The sequence below is a fragment of the Paroedura picta genome, chromosome 2 (genome assembly GCF_049243985.1).
Source record: "Paroedura picta isolate Pp20150507F chromosome 2, Ppicta_v3.0, whole genome shotgun sequence".
Lineage (NCBI taxonomy): Eukaryota > Metazoa > Chordata > Lepidosauria > Squamata > Gekkonidae > Paroedura > Paroedura picta.
In genome coordinates, this window is record NC_135370.1 from 56,206,439 (window position 1) to 56,224,018 (window position 17,580).

At 45.0% G+C, this 17,580-nt stretch overlaps 1 protein-coding gene across 1 annotated transcript in view; it reads left to right on the top strand.

Annotated features, from left to right (window-relative positions):
* Positions 1-17,580, top strand: part of LOC143829393 (uncharacterized) — a 44,336-nt gene that overhangs the window by 13,897 nt on the left and 12,859 nt on the right. The window contains exon 2 of the mRNA XM_077320189.1: positions 4,538-4,603. Within this exon, the coding sequence (XP_077176304.1) occupies positions 4,538-4,603 (66 nt within the window). The remainder of the gene's footprint in view (positions 1-4,537; positions 4,604-17,580) is intronic.

The following is a 17,580-nucleotide window of genomic DNA, read 5'->3' on the forward strand; positions in this document are numbered from 1 at the left end:
AACAAGGAGGGCAGGCAACATCTTCCTGCTTCCCCATAGCCCAGCAAGGAGAGAGGTGTTTGGGAAGACACTACATTGTGTCTTCCTTGTCTGCTGGGGGACAAAGAGAGAAGGCACCATTTTCCTGCCTCCCTGCAGCCTTATTTTTTCAGGGAAGGGGGAGATGAAGGTGGCATGAACTGTCACACCTCACTTTACTGACCTCTAGGGATGACAAGGAGCTTCTTCCTGTAGTGCAGGTGGGAGTAGGGAAGGCACAATTTTCCTTCCTCCATATCAGGGAGTAAAGGACAAGAAGAGCAAACAACATCTTCCTACACCCATGTGGTGGAAGGTGGTGGCTTGGGCATCCAAGCCTAGGGTGCTCAAAATCCTCAGGCTTGCTCCACCCAAACTTCAGCTCCTTTCCCCCATGAATCCAAAAGGCTGTCCTTTAGGAAAAACAGCTTCAGCATTGAATCACCTTTGAGAAGGGATTGATAGTTGGAGGGAAACACTGAAGGAGAGTTCAGATGAACAGAAAAGAGGAAGATTTGCCATAGCTTTCCTACCAAGGAGGAAACGTCTTTTAATTTCTTTGCTGCAGTCCCCATCTGCAGTGATCTTGGAGCCCAGGAAAATAAAATCCGTCACTACCTCCATTTCTTTCCCATCTATTTGCCAGGAATTGAGAGGGCTGGATTCTATGATCTTAGTTCTCTTGATGTTGAGTTTCAAGCCAACTTTTGCACTCTCCTTCTTCACCCATATCAAGAGGCTCTTGTTCCTCTTTGCTTTCTGTCATTAGAATGGTATCATCTGCATATCTGAGTTTGTTGATATTTCTCCCTGAAATCTTAATCCCAATTTGTGATTCATCTAACCCCGCCCTTCTCATGATGTGCTCCGCATACAAGTTAAATACGCAAAGCGACAGTATACAGCCTTGCCAAACCCCTTTCTCAATTTTGAACCAATCAGTGATTCCATGCCCGGTTCTCACTGTTGCTTCTTGACCTGCACAAGAGACAGATAAGATGCTCTGGTATTCCCATCTCTTCAAGAACTTGCCACAATTTGTTGTGCTCCACACAATCAAAGGCTTTAGCATAGTCAATGAAGCAGAAGTAGATGTTTTTCTGGAACTCCCTAGTTTTCTCCATGATCCAGTGTATGTTGGCAATTTGATCTGTAGTTCCTCTGCCTCTTCAAAATCCTGCCTGTACTTCTGGAAGTTCTCGGTCCACATATTGCTGGAGCCTAGCTTGTAGGATTTTGAGCATAACTTTGCTAGCATGAGAAATGAGTGCAATGGTGCGGTAGTTTGAACATTCTATGGCATTGCCCTTCTTTGGGATTGGAATGTAAACTGACCTTTTCCAATCCTGTGGCCACTGTTGAGTTTTCCAAATTTACTGGCATATTGAGTGTAGCACTTTTACTGCATTGTCTTTTAAGATTTTGAATAGTTCAACTGGAATGCTGTCACCTCCACTAGCTTTATTGTTGCTCAGACTTCCTAAGGCCCATTTGACTTCACATTCCAGGATGTCTGGTTGCAGGTCAGTGACTACCCCATCATGGTTATCAAGGATGTTAATCTCGCTCTTGTATAGTTCTTCTGTATAATTTTGCCACCTTATTTTAATCTCTTCTGCTTCTGTGAGGTCCCTACCATTTTGATCCTTTATCATACCCATCTGTCCCTCTTCATAATTAATTAAGGGGTAAGTAGGTGGAGAAAGGAGCAGAGCCTTTCCGGATCAATCTGATTTCTATGTTGACCGTCTGGTGTTGTCCATGTGTAGAGTCGTCCCTTGGCTTCTTGGAAAAGAGTGTTTGCTATGACCATTGTATTCTCTTGAAAACATTTTACCAGCCTGTGCCCTGCTTTATTTTGTACAAGGCCAAACTTGCCTGTTATCCTGGTTATATTTTGGCTTCCTACTTTAGCATTCCAATCCCCCATGATGATAAGCACATCATTTTTTGGCGTTGTTTCTAGAAGGTGTTGTAGGGCTTCACAGAACTGGTCAACTTCATCCTCTTCCGCAGCAGTGGTTGGGGCATAGACCTGGATTACTGTGATGTTGAATGGTTTGCCCTGAATTCGAACTGAGATCATTCTGTCATTTTGGGGATTGTATCCCAGTACTGCTTTTCCTACTCTTTTATTGATTATGAAGGCTACTCCATAATGCTTGCTAAAGATTAGCAAAAATCCAGATGATCTTGGGTCAATAAGCAGCAAATGGTGAACGTACATTGGTAACAAAGAAGATATTAAGCTAAGATCTGAGACTCCCAACTCATAACTTGTAGACTGAATCACAGTATTTGGAGCTATACATAAAATGTGTAAAACCATATTAGGAAAAATTCCAGTGTACACAAACTTGATCTAAGTTTCTAGATGAACAGTCTTGGTTTGTATCTGAACAAGCTTGCTCCTTTATTGTAGCACTGTTATAGATTTGGAAATCACACCTATGTGTCCTGTACTAAAGATTTTTAATTTTTAAAAAACCATACAATAAAATCAAAGGTTTGCCAAGGAACAGTGGCATTTAGATCTTGTAAAAAGGAACTGACAAAACCCATAAGCACAATGGAGTCTACAGAGCAGCAAGTGGCATGAAGCTACCTTCAAGGCCTGCCTTGGATATACAAAAGGATGACACATCCCCAGCTTTCAGCACCGTTACACAATGTTTGCTCCTTAAAAGTCAGAGACCTTTCTTTTCTACTTAGTGAGATGAAAGTAAGAATAGAAGAAAAAGCTACAAGGAGTAAAAGAGACATACTACTGAATGGACACAATAGCTATTAATGTAGGGTGTATATCCCATGAACAGGGCATTTAAAATAACCAACTGTTCTTTCTTTCAGATCAAAGGAAATTGCGAGAAATTAAATTATAGCTTTTTTTCCACAAAAGGCAGCTGAAATGATTTTGGGTGTCATATTCTTAAAGAATGGTTTCTTTTCTCTGCTGGTCATTGTGACAGACAGAAGGTTGTCCTGCCACTGAAGAGAAAAACAACCAGTCACTTGAGCCAATGGCAATGCTACTCAAGCATCCGATCACCTTTGAGAAGTAGGATGGAAGGCTGGAGGGGGACACAGCAGGAAAGTTCAGGAGAGAGCAATGAGAGCCCAGATCTGGCTCAGGAAAAGACAAGATGAAGGGTAGCTCTTCTTGGTAGTGTGGCAGAATGGTTTGGCTCTACTTCTGAAATACAATAAATACAATATCCAACCATAGGACCCATCTCTGGTAATGAGCAGACCTTGTCCCATTGAATCTGACTTTGGGGAAAGGGCATGCTGCTGTGGGTGGCATCCTGTGAGTGTGTTAGGATCCAACCTCGTAGACAGTTAGTAAAAGCCTGTTGATGCTTTAAAGTATTAAAGAAAATTGAAACTACTCTCTACATTACTATGCCTCAGCCAGGTTTTTCTTTTGTGAAGCTGAAGTTTTGTGCTCCTGACTGGTTCCTGGAAACTGACCTTTAAATGCATATATCTTCTTTGTGGTTAATTCCTGCCTCCATAACCTCCATATTCTACTTATTTGCCATGAAATTTACTTCACAGTAGTGGGCCCAAAGTTTATCATAGAATCATAGAATCAGAGTTGGAAGGGGCCATACAGGCCATCGAGTCCAACCCCCTGCTCTACGCAGGATCAGCCCTAACCTATATACTCACTATCTTCAAAACAGGGAAGGTTTATAACATAAAATAAAGCTGAGTTCCTCAAAATCAACTGGGTCCCTACAGATGATAGAAATGACTTGTCATAGTATTCACTGCTATCCATTTATTCTGTGTTGAGATACAGTTTGGAAAAGTGAGTCTTTATTATGGGTATATACTTAAGTAAGCAATGAGTACAACAAAAATAGAGTCCAATAGCACCTTTAAGACCAACAAACATTGATTCTAGGTGTGAGCTTTTGAGTGCATGCACTCTTTCTCAGACTAAAGGTGCTATTGGACTCTATATTTGTTGTGCTACTTCAGACCAACACGGCTACCCACTTGAATCTAAGCAATGAGTAGTTTCTTCCAAGAAACAAAGTTCCAATGGAAAACAAATTTCATGATGGAACTAATGCCTATATCTTAATCATTACATGTTTGGGAGTTGTTTTCAACAATTAATTTCATGCTTAATGAAAAACATGTGACTATACTGTACTGTACTGTACTATCCACTTATTTCACCAACTTACATGACACATTCCTCAATTAAATTCTCCACTGTCATGGGATATTTGAATAGGTAGATAGTCCATATAATAACAAGTAATAAAAGATGCCCACTCTAGAGGTAATGCAAGGCAAAATACAGCATTGCAGGCTTGCTTACCCTGAAAGATTTTACCAAATAGGTGGATTTTCTTACTTAATTTCTAATCTTCTTACTCAGCCAGAATAGACAATTCCTGAAAATTTAGGAGGTGATACTTGGGGAGGGTATAATTCATGAGGGGAGGGAACTCAGTAAGGATATGTCATGAAAATTACCCTCTGAATCTGCAATTTCCTACAGGGGAACTGACTACTATAGTCTGGAGAAAAGCTGTAATTCCAGGAGAACCCCAGGCCCAACCTGAAGGTAGGCATCCCTTCCTTGTAAAGGAATGCATGTGAATATATAAAGCACTGTGGTTCTGAAGGTAGAACTTTTCTTGATGGCAATATAGATCAATGTTGTCCTGCCCCTGTGGAAACATTTTTACCATTGTGAAATCCCTGAGGGAGAATTAATTGACTATCTAAATTAACTACTTGCACAGTAACTACTACTAAATTAACTACTTACTAAATTAACTACTTGATGTAGTCCCCAACAAGACACAGGATTGGGTCCAATGGAGTGTTTCTGTGGACAGAAAGATGTCTGTCCATACAGAGTGATTTTCTCACCATCTTCTCCCAATGCAGCCCCCAAAGGGCCCTTGAAATGCTGCTACTCCTGCCCCAGGAACAGTTATTGGGGCTACAGTGGGAGGACACAGGCAAGGAATATGTGCCATGCAGTTGTAAATCCTTCCATTCACAGAAAAAAACAACAATCCAACATTGTGTCCATTCTCCCTTTGTAGTATTTACTATCTTTCTATTTTTACTTTGACAATGGTAAGTGCTCAAGATGAAAGGCCCATGTGCTTGGGTTTATTTTTACAGTGAGAAAGGGGGGGAGGAAGCCTTTTTTTTTTTTTTTTTTTGACAACAGCAAGGCAGAGCTTCCCAGTCTAATCTTTTCTGAGTCAATATCTGTCCCACTCTGTTGATTAAGAATACAATAATAGTTCTCTTGGATACAAATGTATAGCCTATCTAGGCTATATATAGGCCTATCTAGGCCCACAGAAACCAAGGCTAATTGGAAAATGTCCATACCAGATGAGTTACCTGATTAGACAATCTCACCACAACTGAAGAAAGATATAGAGAAACTGGAGCATCTCTAGAGGAGAACTACAAAGATGGTGAGGGGTTTGGAGCCCAAGTTGTATGAGGGAACTTGGTCTGTTTTGCCTGGAGAGAAGGCAACTAACAGGTGATATGATAACCATCTTCAAGTACTTGAAGGGCTGTCATAGAGAAGATGGAGCAGAGTTCTTTTCTGTTGCCCCAGAGACTCAGACCAGAATCAATGGGTTGAAATTAATTCAAAAGAATTTTCAGCTAGACATCCGGAAGAAGTTCCTGACAGAGCGGTTCCTCAGTGGAACAGGCTTCCTTGGGAAGTGGTAGGTTCTCCTTCTTTGGATGTTTTTATTCAGAGGCTAGATAGTCATCTGACAGAAATGGTGATTTAATGAACCCAGGCAGATTGTGAGTGAGTGGGCAGGAAAGGATGTGCCAGTGTTTGTCTCTTGTGGCCCTTCCTTGCATACCCAGGAAATTGCTGATCACCACTGTGGGATGGTAGGTGAATTCCCTTCAGGCCAAGCTGGATTCTGGAGATCTTTGGTGGGAAGTGATCACTTGGGCATGAAATTGGGGTCACTGTGGGTGGGCAGGTAGTTGTGAAGTCCCTGCATTGTGCAGAGGGTTGGATTAAATGACCCTGGAGTTCCCTTCCAACTATGATTCTATTCTTTGATTCTTCACTCTCTCTGACAGCTAGGCACCAGAATAGCAGTCAGATCTGATGGTTTCCAGATATTAGTGATATTTTCCTCCATCCACGTTATATTGATATAGAGAAAATAATGTACAAGGGAGGGTTTATTAATATTTGTTATATTTGTTTACAGTCTGCCTAATTCAGATCTCGATAGCCCAATCTCTTCAGATCTCGGAAAGTAGACAGGGCCAGTACTTGGTTGGGTGACTACCAAGGCATTCTAGGCTTGCAATGCAGAGGCAGATGGTGGCAGACCACCTCTGAATGTCTCTTGTCTGGAAAGTCCTATGGGCCCAATCCTCACCATACCTGGAGGGCAAGTAGAAGAGTGACAACTAGAGCTCCCCTTTGAGTTTGGTGTCTTTAGCATGCAGGGGTGGAATGTTCTAATGATATAAAATAACTGCAACTTGATGGCAGAAAAATTGACTTTCTGGCTGAGACTCAGGGTAGATTATAAGAAATAAACATTCTAAAGTTCCCCATGGTCTGTTCATTCTTCTACAGTTCTGATGTCTTTTTATAAAATGCACTCTTGATCTGAATCCACATCCCCAAAAATCAGACCCATCCATTCTATCAGATCAAGCTGAATCCAAACAGAACTTGGCACAAGCTATTTCAAATGAAGGGATGTACTGCTGATCTAAAAGTTCACTGGAGAGGCAAGCTAGACTTCAATGCAGGTATTTTTTAATATAGCTTGCAATGTGGTGCAGTGCTGCGTATTTTACCCTGAGCGGAATGACAGTGCAACAGCTTCTAAAGAATTCTCAATCCACTCATAAAATTAAAATGTAAATTAGAATAAGAACACTATAAATAACAGTCCTGCAATGGCAGATAACACAAACAAACAGATTTGCCAGATGTTAGCAGAAAACATTTTCAATGTCATATTGAAGAGGTTGGTTTTTTCCTTCCCTATAGAATTAAAACTTTCAGTGAAAGGGACTTTTGATGACTTTTCCCTAGCTTTGTATATACCCCAAGCAGCACACACTCAAATCCTGTGTGGAATAAGTATTGTGATTAATCTAATATTTTTTTATTCTGCATAAAGAGCTATATAAAACTGTATTCTCTGAAGTCCGTACTTGTAGGGGCTCTCAGCATTCCAACAAGTAGAGATGGGGAGAATAAAAGATTGAGTCCCTGGGAAGAATGGAAGTAGTCAAATTATAGGAAACAATCTATCTGGAAAGGGATGGGCATAAACCAGCTCACAAAATAAAGTAGTGATGAATTTTTGTCTGGTTCATGAAGTGAAGTTTGTGGTAGGTCAACCAGCATGAATGTTATGCAAACTGTCAAATGCCTGTGGAGGTTTGTGCTGGTTCAAGAATGGATATATTTCCAGACCGTCTCTTCTCAATCTAAATGTTTATCCAATGCACATCAACTTGGAGGGCAGGAAGAAGAGGAGAAATCTCTTGTGAGTATAGTATCTCTAGATTACATAGGATCCATTCTATACATTCCTGAACCTGCTCCTGTCAAAATAACCGCCTGTCACTGAAAGATGGTCATTTTAAAAGGCACCAGTTCAGGATGTTCAGGAATGTATAGAATGATCCTATGTAAGCTAAAGATACTCAGGAGATTCCTGGCAAAGTCTCTTCCCTGCTCTCAAAGTTGATGAGTATTGGATTCATGGGGTCTGAGTTACAGCCCTCCAAAGTGTGTGTGGGGAACCTGGGGCCCATCCAATGCTTATCAACTTAGAGCAGTGGTCCCCAACTTGCGGGCCGCGGCCCGGCGCCGGGCCGCGAAGACCATGGCGCCGGGCCGCAGCTCCCTCTCCCCGCCCCCCCCCCGGCAGTAAAAAACTTCCCAGGCCGCAAGCTTGCGGCCCGGGAAGCTACTTACTGCGGGAGGGCGGCTGCGGGAGGGTGGGAACAGGGAATCAGGGCCGGGCCCGATCCGTGGGTGTGGCTCGCGGGCGCGGCCCGATCTGTGGGCGTGGCTTCCGGGCGCGACCCGATCCGCGGGCGCGGCCGGGCGCGGCTCGATGTGCGTGCACGGCCCGCGGGCGCGGCCCGAAGCGTGGGCGTGGCTTCCGGGCGCGACCCGATCCGCGGGCGCGGCCGGGCGCGGCTCGATGCACGGGCGCGGCCAGAAGCGTGGGCGTGGCCCGCAAGGGCGCTGTCCCCGCGGGCGCGGCCCGATGCCCTGCCGGTCCCCAGCCTAATAAAGGTTGGGGACCACTGACTTAGAGGTCAAATAGAGAATATCCAGGGCTCTTGAGCTGTTGCTTGCTAATGGTTGCTCGGAGACCATTGAGCAGGTTGCCAAGTTTTTGTCTATGGCGATGACCCACAGGTTAAAGAGATAGATGCCACTGTTTTTGTCTTTTTGTGTTTGCTGCTCCCTTGCCTGCTGTAATTTTCCTTACAGCTTTTCTAACTTGTATTATAGAACTGATTTGTATATTGTTTTGTATTGTGGATGCCATTAAAGGTTATTGTATTGTATTGTTGAATATCCAAGTCAAAGGAGACGTTTCCTTGAGAGTATGATGGGCTACATTTCATTGGATGGGCAGCAAACTCTAAGAAATCTTTCTTCCCAATGGTGCTTGGAGCTTTATTGGACTTTATAGCTAGAGAATGGAAGACTGGCGTAGCCTATTCCTCTGCAAAAGACGAAGCATATGTGTCCATCGCACATGATTCTTCACAGGCATTCTTGATTTCTTTCTTCATTGTTCAACTGTCAGGTTAAATATTGGTGCTTCTTTTATCATAGTCCACTTTAGCAGTGATGAGAGAATCCACAGCAGCAAGAGAGAATCCTGATTTCACTCTTGCTATCTAGGCAATGCTCAAAGTTTATTCTAAGATTCCTCCTCCACCATCCCCATGGGGCCCAAGCAGCTGGGGATCCCACACACTGTCCCTCCCACCTCCAAGCTCTTCGTAAACAAAAGAATAAAAGAAGGAGGGCGGAAGGGAAACTGAGAAACAGGCAAGAAGAGAGACAACAAGAAATAATGGAGGTTCCTTGAATACAAAGGGACACTTTTCCTCAGATTATTTTGGACTGAGATTATTTTTCTTCCCTAATTTATAGTTGGATGAAGACTGTCCTCCCACAAAATACAACTGATGGACAAAAGGAAATATTACTTTATACAGATAATAATTAAAATATGGAATTCACTGCCACATGATGTGTTGATAGCCACAGGAATAAACATTTTAAAAAGGGAATTAGATTAATGCAGGATAGGTCTATCAGTGGCTATTAGCCATGAGCAGAGATGGTTTTCCATAGCCTGCTGTCACATAACAACCCAGGACTTCCTTGGCAGTGGCCCATCCTGCTTATCTTCTGAGATCCGATGAGATGAGGCTAGCCTCAGCCTCCCAAGTCTGTGGATATCAGCATCAAATATATAATTCATGTAGATTCCTCTCAGCCTACACAGTCCAAACTGGAAAGGCTTAAAGCCTACTGGACTTAGCTGAAGCCTTGTCTTAACCTGGTAGTCTATGATGTTGCTTTCTGAAGATCTTGGGTTGAACTGGGCCTAGACATCTAGTTATGCATTATTTTTTTTCCAGGCTTGTTTCTCCAGGACAGATCAAGGACAATATTAATACTGGCAAACAGGAACAAAGCCGCAAGAACTGTAACATGATGCAAAAGAGACCTGTTGTTGTGTTTGAGGAATTTAGAAGGGTTGGAGAGGGAGAGACAAGGGACCTGCACAAAAATCTGGAAGGAGAGTTGGAGGCTAATTCCAGCAACCTGGTGGAAGAGAATAAACTGATGCTGCCAGAACTACTAAATTTTGGAGATTGTTAACCTCTGTGTTCTCCATAATCCCTCTGAAAAGGAAAGCAGATTTGTGCAGTTAAACACTGAGGAAGTCACTATAATTCACGTATTTTAATTGCATGCATCCATCGTTGCATTGAATTCAGCAAGTATTTCAAAACACATAAGATTTACTTGAGGCCCACGTTCCATTAAAAAATCTGCAGTGTCGTGTCTCTCCTGCCCACTTGTCACTGCAGTGCCATCCATCCTGAGTTTCATGCAAGAGAGGATCCTCAAGCCTCAGAGGAAGGGGCAAGGAGGATATCGCACCATAGCCCTTCTCCCCTCTCATCCGTTGTCTCCCTCGCTGCTTCAGGAGATGTGTTGAGTTCTCTCCTCCGTGGCTGTCACAGGAGCCTCTCTTTGATTGAGTAACCCCTGTCACCACTGTCCTCCCATCCCCATTGCCCTCTTGTCTTGTTAATCAGCTCCTGGGCCTCATGGCTGGCTGTACTCCCAGCCACCCCACCAGGGCTTTGCTGAGTTATTAAGCCTGGGCAGGCACAGCCCTGTTGGATTTTCCTCTGCCTGTGTCCCCATGTCCACACTCAACATCCTCAGTCAAGCACCCTACTTTCATTGCCCAGCCTCCCCACAGCCCTGTCAGGCCTCCATGACTGCATACGGCTCTGAGCCTAATGTGGCCTGTGGGGGTAGGCCTGCAGTCTGCTTGCATGCTCCCAATCTCCAAGGATCCATCCATCCTGCTCCCTCTCAACACGGTCTCTTTCCAGCCAATCACTCCCTTGGTGCTCTCCGGATGCCTGGGTAGCTCGTAGGGTTCCGGGGAGTTTGGCCATAGGGCTAGTTGTAGGCCTTGGGAGGGGGGCTCCCAGCTTGCTCTGGAATTCCTTGCCCAGGAAGTGTCAGTCGGGACAAGCATCTACTAATCTGTTTCCTTAATTTGAATGCCATCAGAAGGTCAGTACAGAGACAGATCTGAAGACATTTCAAGCTATCCATTGTTAAAGTTAGGCAGTTTGAGAGGCCGGTGCTTGTGCTGGAGCTCAGCATGGCCGGTGTGTGGCTTCCTGAGTGAACAGTAGGACAGGATCACAATAACTTAAATGAAAGTTCAATAAGATTTACGCTCACCTGCTAGGGGAGACACCATGATCAAGAAGAATGTTAAATAAATGTAATAGGCACAGTCCAGAGAAAATTGTAACAGGGCACTTCATTTAATTAGCTGCAACTTATATGCTCTAGAAATTTTAAAGGACTGAAGAGTGATTCTCTGGATCAGAACCATGGTGATTCATAATTGGGTGCTCCTTAAATCTCAAACACGTCTGGAGATATGCTAAATAAATTATACCTTTATCCTTGACGAAAACGGTGCCAAAGGTAGAAGCTTTTCAGAGACAACAGAACATTTCTCTCTTCCTCAAGAGGCTTCCAAGTACTTTTGGACTATAAGGAGCTGCAGAGAAGTATTATCAAACTATCAAGTACTGCTGCTACAAAGATGAAAAGGAAATGGGCCTACACATCCCCCCCCCCCCAGCTGCTGTCTTAGTCTAACCAGTGACCTTGGCTAATGAATAACAGCATGGATGACTTGCTCATTCCTTCTCCTAGAACTGCTATTATATAAGGAGTACTGTTGTTAACCCCCAATTGCAGAATTACATAAATAGTCCTGCTCCAGCAAGTAAAGTAGCCTTTGTGTCGGTTACATGTTGCAGAGTGTTTTAAGGGCAATGCACAAAGATTGCTGAAGAAAATCAACAGATACTTAGGCGGTTGTTTATACACAGCTAGAGGCAAAACCTGGTGCACCCAGGAAATCACTGGGCGCCAGGAGGCACGCCTGGATTGTGGCCTTTGTGGGTTCTGGCTTCATGGCAAAAGCATTAATCATGCTTCCCACTCGATCTTAACATTCAGTGTGGTGTAGTGGTTGAAGAGTGACAGACTCTAATCTCAAGACCTGGATTTGACATCGCTGCCATGTGCAGCCAGGTGGGTTGCCAACCTCCAGGGGAGCCGAGAAAAAAGAATCAATATTTAGCTGTGCAATAAAGTCTATTTTGAATAAATAGACTTAATCACACAGCTAATTATCAATTCGTATCTCGGCTTCTACTTTGTGAGATCGATAGGTTTTTGTTTTTGAATCTCATGGGGCGGCCTGGAAATCTTCAGGAATTATAACTGACAGCAGTCCCCATGGAGAAAACAGTGCATTTGAGTGTGAGCCCCCCCCCCCCCCCCCGTTCTGGGAAAAGCACTTGGACAGCAGTTGCTCATCTGTGGCCTGGTGTAGGTCTTTCCAGGGGGATTTCACGCACACAAACATGCATGTCATCTCAAAGTGCTGATCTGCAGAGTATAAAGATCAGCTCTGCCGGGGAAAAGGGCTGCTGTGGAGGGGAGACTGTGAGGCATTGTGCCATCGTGAAGCCCCAGGTCCAAACCTCCAGGAATACTCCCACACCAGGGGTCACTAACCTCCAGGTGCGACCTGGAGATCTCTGGGAATTAGAGTTCATGGGCAGACTATACAGTCTGGCATAAAGGGAAGCTGGAGAGGAGGGACTCTGTGGCCTTGCACTGCACTGAAGTCCAAGGAAGCCACTCTCTACATAGGAGCTAGGGACCCCCTGGAACCATAGCTCTTCTCCAGAACACAGAGTTGAGTCCCCCTGGAGAACAGGGCTGCTTTGGAGAGTGGACCACAGGTGAGAGGTGGAGATCTCCCAGAATTACAACAGCTCTTACCTGCAAAAGGCAGTCATCCCGGAGAAGGACTGCATGGCATAAAACTGCATGTGCCAGCATCCAGAAGGAGTCTGAGGCTACTCAGGTGACAAAATTGGCTGCTCTGAAGGAGAAACTCCAGAGGAGAAGACTCCAGTGAGGTCTCTGTCCAACCAAAAACTGTGTCCACTTTCAGCCCCAAAGCCAAACACTCCAGGTATTTTCCAACCCAAAGCTGGCAACTTTCCCCCACCCCAAAGCTTTCTGGCAATGGAGGAGGGAGTAGGGGGGGTGGGAGAGAGAGAGAGAGAGAAAGAGAGAGAGAGAGAGAGAGAGAGAGAGAAATTTTGGTAGCATGGAAGCTGGTAAGTATGGAAGGACGGAAGTAAAAGAGAAAGAGGACTGGAGCAAGGGAGGCAAAGAGACAGGGAGAGGGGGAGGCTTCCCCAGGGTGCCCGGCATCCCATAGGACTGGCAGGGGGCTGTTTCTGGGCAGAGGGCCAATCCAGAGAGTGTGCTACCATGGCCCCAATTCAGCACGTGTGCACAGTGGCCCACCCCTGATTCAGTGTGTGTGCTACCCTAGTCTTGATTCAGCATGTAAAAGCTTGCACCATGGTGCTGGCCCAGAAACAGGTGGGACCTGGAGAATGAAAGCTCCCCTCCAGACTGCAGAGATCAGTTTCCCTGGAGGAAAGAGCTGCTTGGAATGGGGACAGGGACAGTGGCTGTGTAGTGCCGCCCTCTACACATGCTCACAGAGAGAGAGAGAGAGAGAGAGGACACAGAAGGCAAAAGCATTCCTCTCTTCTCCAATTGCAAACCTTATTGACCACACAATCACCGTTCCATGTAGGAAATACTTGAGTGTCTCTCTCCTTGGCTTGCTCTGAGAAGCCATTGGCCAGAAGGTCCAAATTTAAAGGAAAATAATCCCACAACAGTCATTGAGCAAGTCAAGGAAGACTTACATCAGCCTCCTGCAACAACTTCTTCTGCCTGTGCTCTAGCCACACTGAGGCAATGACCATTTATACAGCTTGTTGTAGTGATTAAGTGCAGCAGATTCTAATGCAGTGAGGTGGATTTGATTCCCTGCTCCTCCACATGCTGAGTGACCTTGAGCTAGTCACAGCCATGTTAGAAATTGTCCTCACAGAGCAGTTTCTCTCAGAGCTCTCTCAGCCTGACCTACCTCCAAGGGTGTCTGTTGTGGGGAGAAGAAGGGAAGGCTAATATAAGCCACTCTGAGACTCCTTTGGGCAGGGGAAAGCAGGGTATAAAAACCAACTTTAATCTAATGGAAAAGTGCTACTGGGAAACAGTCCCTATGGCTTCATGATGCTTCTGTGCCCCATCTAGAATTTCCCCATCATCCACGCAATTGGTCTCAAATTTGCTTTGTTGTGATGGTCTTGGAAAGACTGCAGCAAGACCAAGGTGGTATCTACACAGACAGGTAAAGTGTACATCTTCCCAGTCCTACCCACAGAAATATTTTCCCTGCTGCGATTGCCTGCAATGGTTAAACCAAAACCATTATTCCCTTCTAAAAGTGCAAATTGCAAACCTCATATAACTTAAGAGCAAACATTCCCAGGGCAGAGACTTTTCCTGGCTGCCCTGTGTCACAGGGGGCTGTTTCTGGGCCTCCCACAGCACCTCCCCCTCTAGAAGGTATACAAAGGCTATGCCAGGAGGCACCTTGCTGAACCCCCTCATATCTTCTGAGTTGAAAGAGGCCAGAAGACCAGGGCAACTTTCTGGCAGCAGAGCATGCTTTGAGGCTGGCTCCTCTTCCACCTAAAAAACTTCTGAAACTGGCAAAATTTGGCGGTGGAGAGCTGACCACTTATTAGCCTTTTCTGTCTGTGAGCTTCCTCCTGATTGGGGCTCAACAACCAGGGTGGGCCATTCATGGCTGAGAACCATGACTTACTCATGAGCAAACATTCACAGGAGAGTGTCTTTTCCTGGCTTTTCTGGGTCCGAGAGGGCCAGCAGGGGACCATTTATGGGCTTCCTACAGCCCCCCCCCCTTCAGAAGGCACACAGAGGCTGCCCCAGGAGGCCAGGGCAACTATCTGGCAGCAGAGCATGCTCTGAGGCTGACTCCTCTTCAACCTCTTCAGGGCTCTCTTCTGATTGGAGCTAAACTGCCAGGGCAGGCCATTCCTGGCTGAAGTCCATCTCCTAATGGGGGAATATTTGGGGGGGGGGGAATCAGGTAGGGAGTAAATTGTCTGCATGCAATTTGAGCTGGTTGCCCCTCACTGGCAAAGTGCTCTGTCTCTATTGGTAGCCCTCCCCCTTGTCCTTTTGGAAAATATATGGTTTACTGTTTTTTTTAAAAAAAAATACTCAATTTGTTGTGCTACTTTAGACCAATACAGCTATCCACTTGAATCTAAAAAAATTACAGTAATTTTTAATTTGCTATAACTATAACTTGTATACATATCTAATATAGCCACCTTTTTTTCTAGAGGGCAGATGTGGGGGGAAAGTTGTTTTCCTTTCAGGTAGTACCTCTTAATTTCTTTTTACCAGATCACAGCAATTGTACAAAAATAATTTCTGGATACCAGTAGAGCAATTGGCAATAGGAAAGATCAACTAAAGAAGAACCCAGCTGGATCAGAGAACTGATCCATCTAGTCTAGGATCCTGCCTCACACAGTGGCCAACCAGTTCCTCTGAATGGGTGACAGCAGGACATAGAGGGTGAGGCCTCCTGGAACTGCTATTCAAATGTTCACTGACCCTTCACGTGGAGGTTTCTCCTCAATTCCCATGGCTAATTTGTTGTTGTTATGTGCGAAGTCGTGTCCGACCCATCGTGACCCCATGGACAATGATCCTCCAGGCCTTCCTGTCCTCTACCATTCCCTGGAGTCCTTTTAAGTTTGCACCTACTGCTTCAGTGACTCCATCCATCCACCTCATTCTCTGTCGTCCCCTTCTTCTTTTGCCCTCGATCACTCCCAGCATTAGGCTCTTCTCCAGGGAGTCCTTCCTTCTCATGAGGTGGCCAAAGTATTTGAGTTTCATCTTCAGGATCTGGCCTTCTAAAGAGCAGTCTGGGCTGATCTCCTCTAGGACTGACCGGTTTGTTCGCCTTGCAGTCCAAGGGACTCGCAAGAGTCTTCTCCAGCACCAGAGTTCAAAAGCCTCAATTCTTTGACGCTCGGCCTTCCTTATGGTCCAACTTTCGCAGCCATACATTGCAACTGGGAATACCATAGCCTTGACTAAACGCACTTTTGTTGGTAGGGTGATGTCTCTGCTTTTTAGGATGCTGTCTAGATTTGCCATAGCTTTCCTCCCTAGGAGTAAGCGTCTTTTAATTTCTTTGCTGCAGTCCCCATCTGCAGTGATCTTGGAGCCAAGGAAAATAAAATCCGTCACTATCTCCATTTCTTCCCCATCTATTTGCCAGGAATTGAGAGGGCCGGCTGCCATGATCTTTCCCATGGCTAATAGCCACTGATAAACGTATTTGTCATGGACTCCAAAAGTAGATGAGATCATGGTGCCTGAAATATGTCTGACTTGTCCAGTGAAGAGAAACCAGCCGTGCTGCCACCACCTTCATGTTTCAGTCTAAACTGGAGGAAAGTTTTGTAAACTAGCTGATCAAATGTGCTGAGCTGCATAGCCCTCTAGTGGCCACACTTGAGCTGCAACTTTAGAGGGAATGTGAAAGAAGTCAATCAAGGCTTCCCACAGAAACACAGAAGGTGTTATACGCGATGACACAAAACAGGCATGGAAATGAGACAGAGAGGCTAATTTTCATAATTAAGCAGCATAATGACAAACCTCCTCACTTGTAAAATATTTCTTTGAAACAAATGAAACAATTGCATATAAAATATGGGCAGTGTGCTATTTTTGTGTTTCCTTACCCTTGCTTAGCGCCTCCATTTTAATTGCACAAACTCCCGGGAGAATTGCCTCTGAATTAATTGCGGATATGTATTTTCCACTCTAGTTTCACAGTTCGACCCTTTCTCTGCCACATCATTTTCATAGCTTCTCTACATCCCCTTTCCCCCCCTCCCTCCCATGTCCATGAAAGGCTTGAAATCTTCAAGGACAAAAGCTTTTAGAGGTACCTTATCTGTTCCCACTTGCAGTAAAATGGACAGAGCTCATGACTGCAGAGTGCTAAAGAAGAAGAGCTGGGAGTTTGTACCTCACTTTTTACTACCCAAAGGAGTCTCAAAGGGGGCTTACCATCACCTATCCTTCTTCCCCCCACAACAGACACCCTGTGAGTTTGGTGAGGTTAAGAGAGGACTGAGACTGGCCCAAGATCACCCAGCTGGCTGCAGGGGGAGGAAGAGTGGGGAATCAAACCCAGCTCTGCAGATTAAAGGTCACCACTCTTACATACCAGTTCTTGATGAAGAGAGGAAGGAGGAAGTGGGTGAGCCTGTTGATGTCCCAAACGACAGCACAGGCTGAACCACCAGGTGTCTGTTCTTGCGGTCTGCAGCCAGATTACTTTTCGTTTGCACTGAACTGTGAATTCGCGTGAAACTCTGAGTGCTGAACTGTGAACAAATGCAGGCTCCTTTGCAAATGCCATGATTTCTGGGGGGATCCATCAGTTGAAGCCAGATGCCTATGGTTGTCAGGCCACCGGCAACAACCTCAGGGAGAAATTGGGGGTGGAGCCAGGCAAGCTGTTAACTGAAAGCTGCACCACGGATTTATGATCTCAGAGGCAAATATTAACCCCGAATGTGAAATTATATATTTTTAAGAGGAAGAACACAATATGAACATACAAACACTGAAATCTTTACAAATTACAAGCTGCCCATATTACGCTGATGGCAGGGATGGTGATGTTAAAGCAGGGGTAGTCAAACTGCGGCTCTCCAGATGTCCATGGACTACAATTCCCAGGAGCCCTTGCC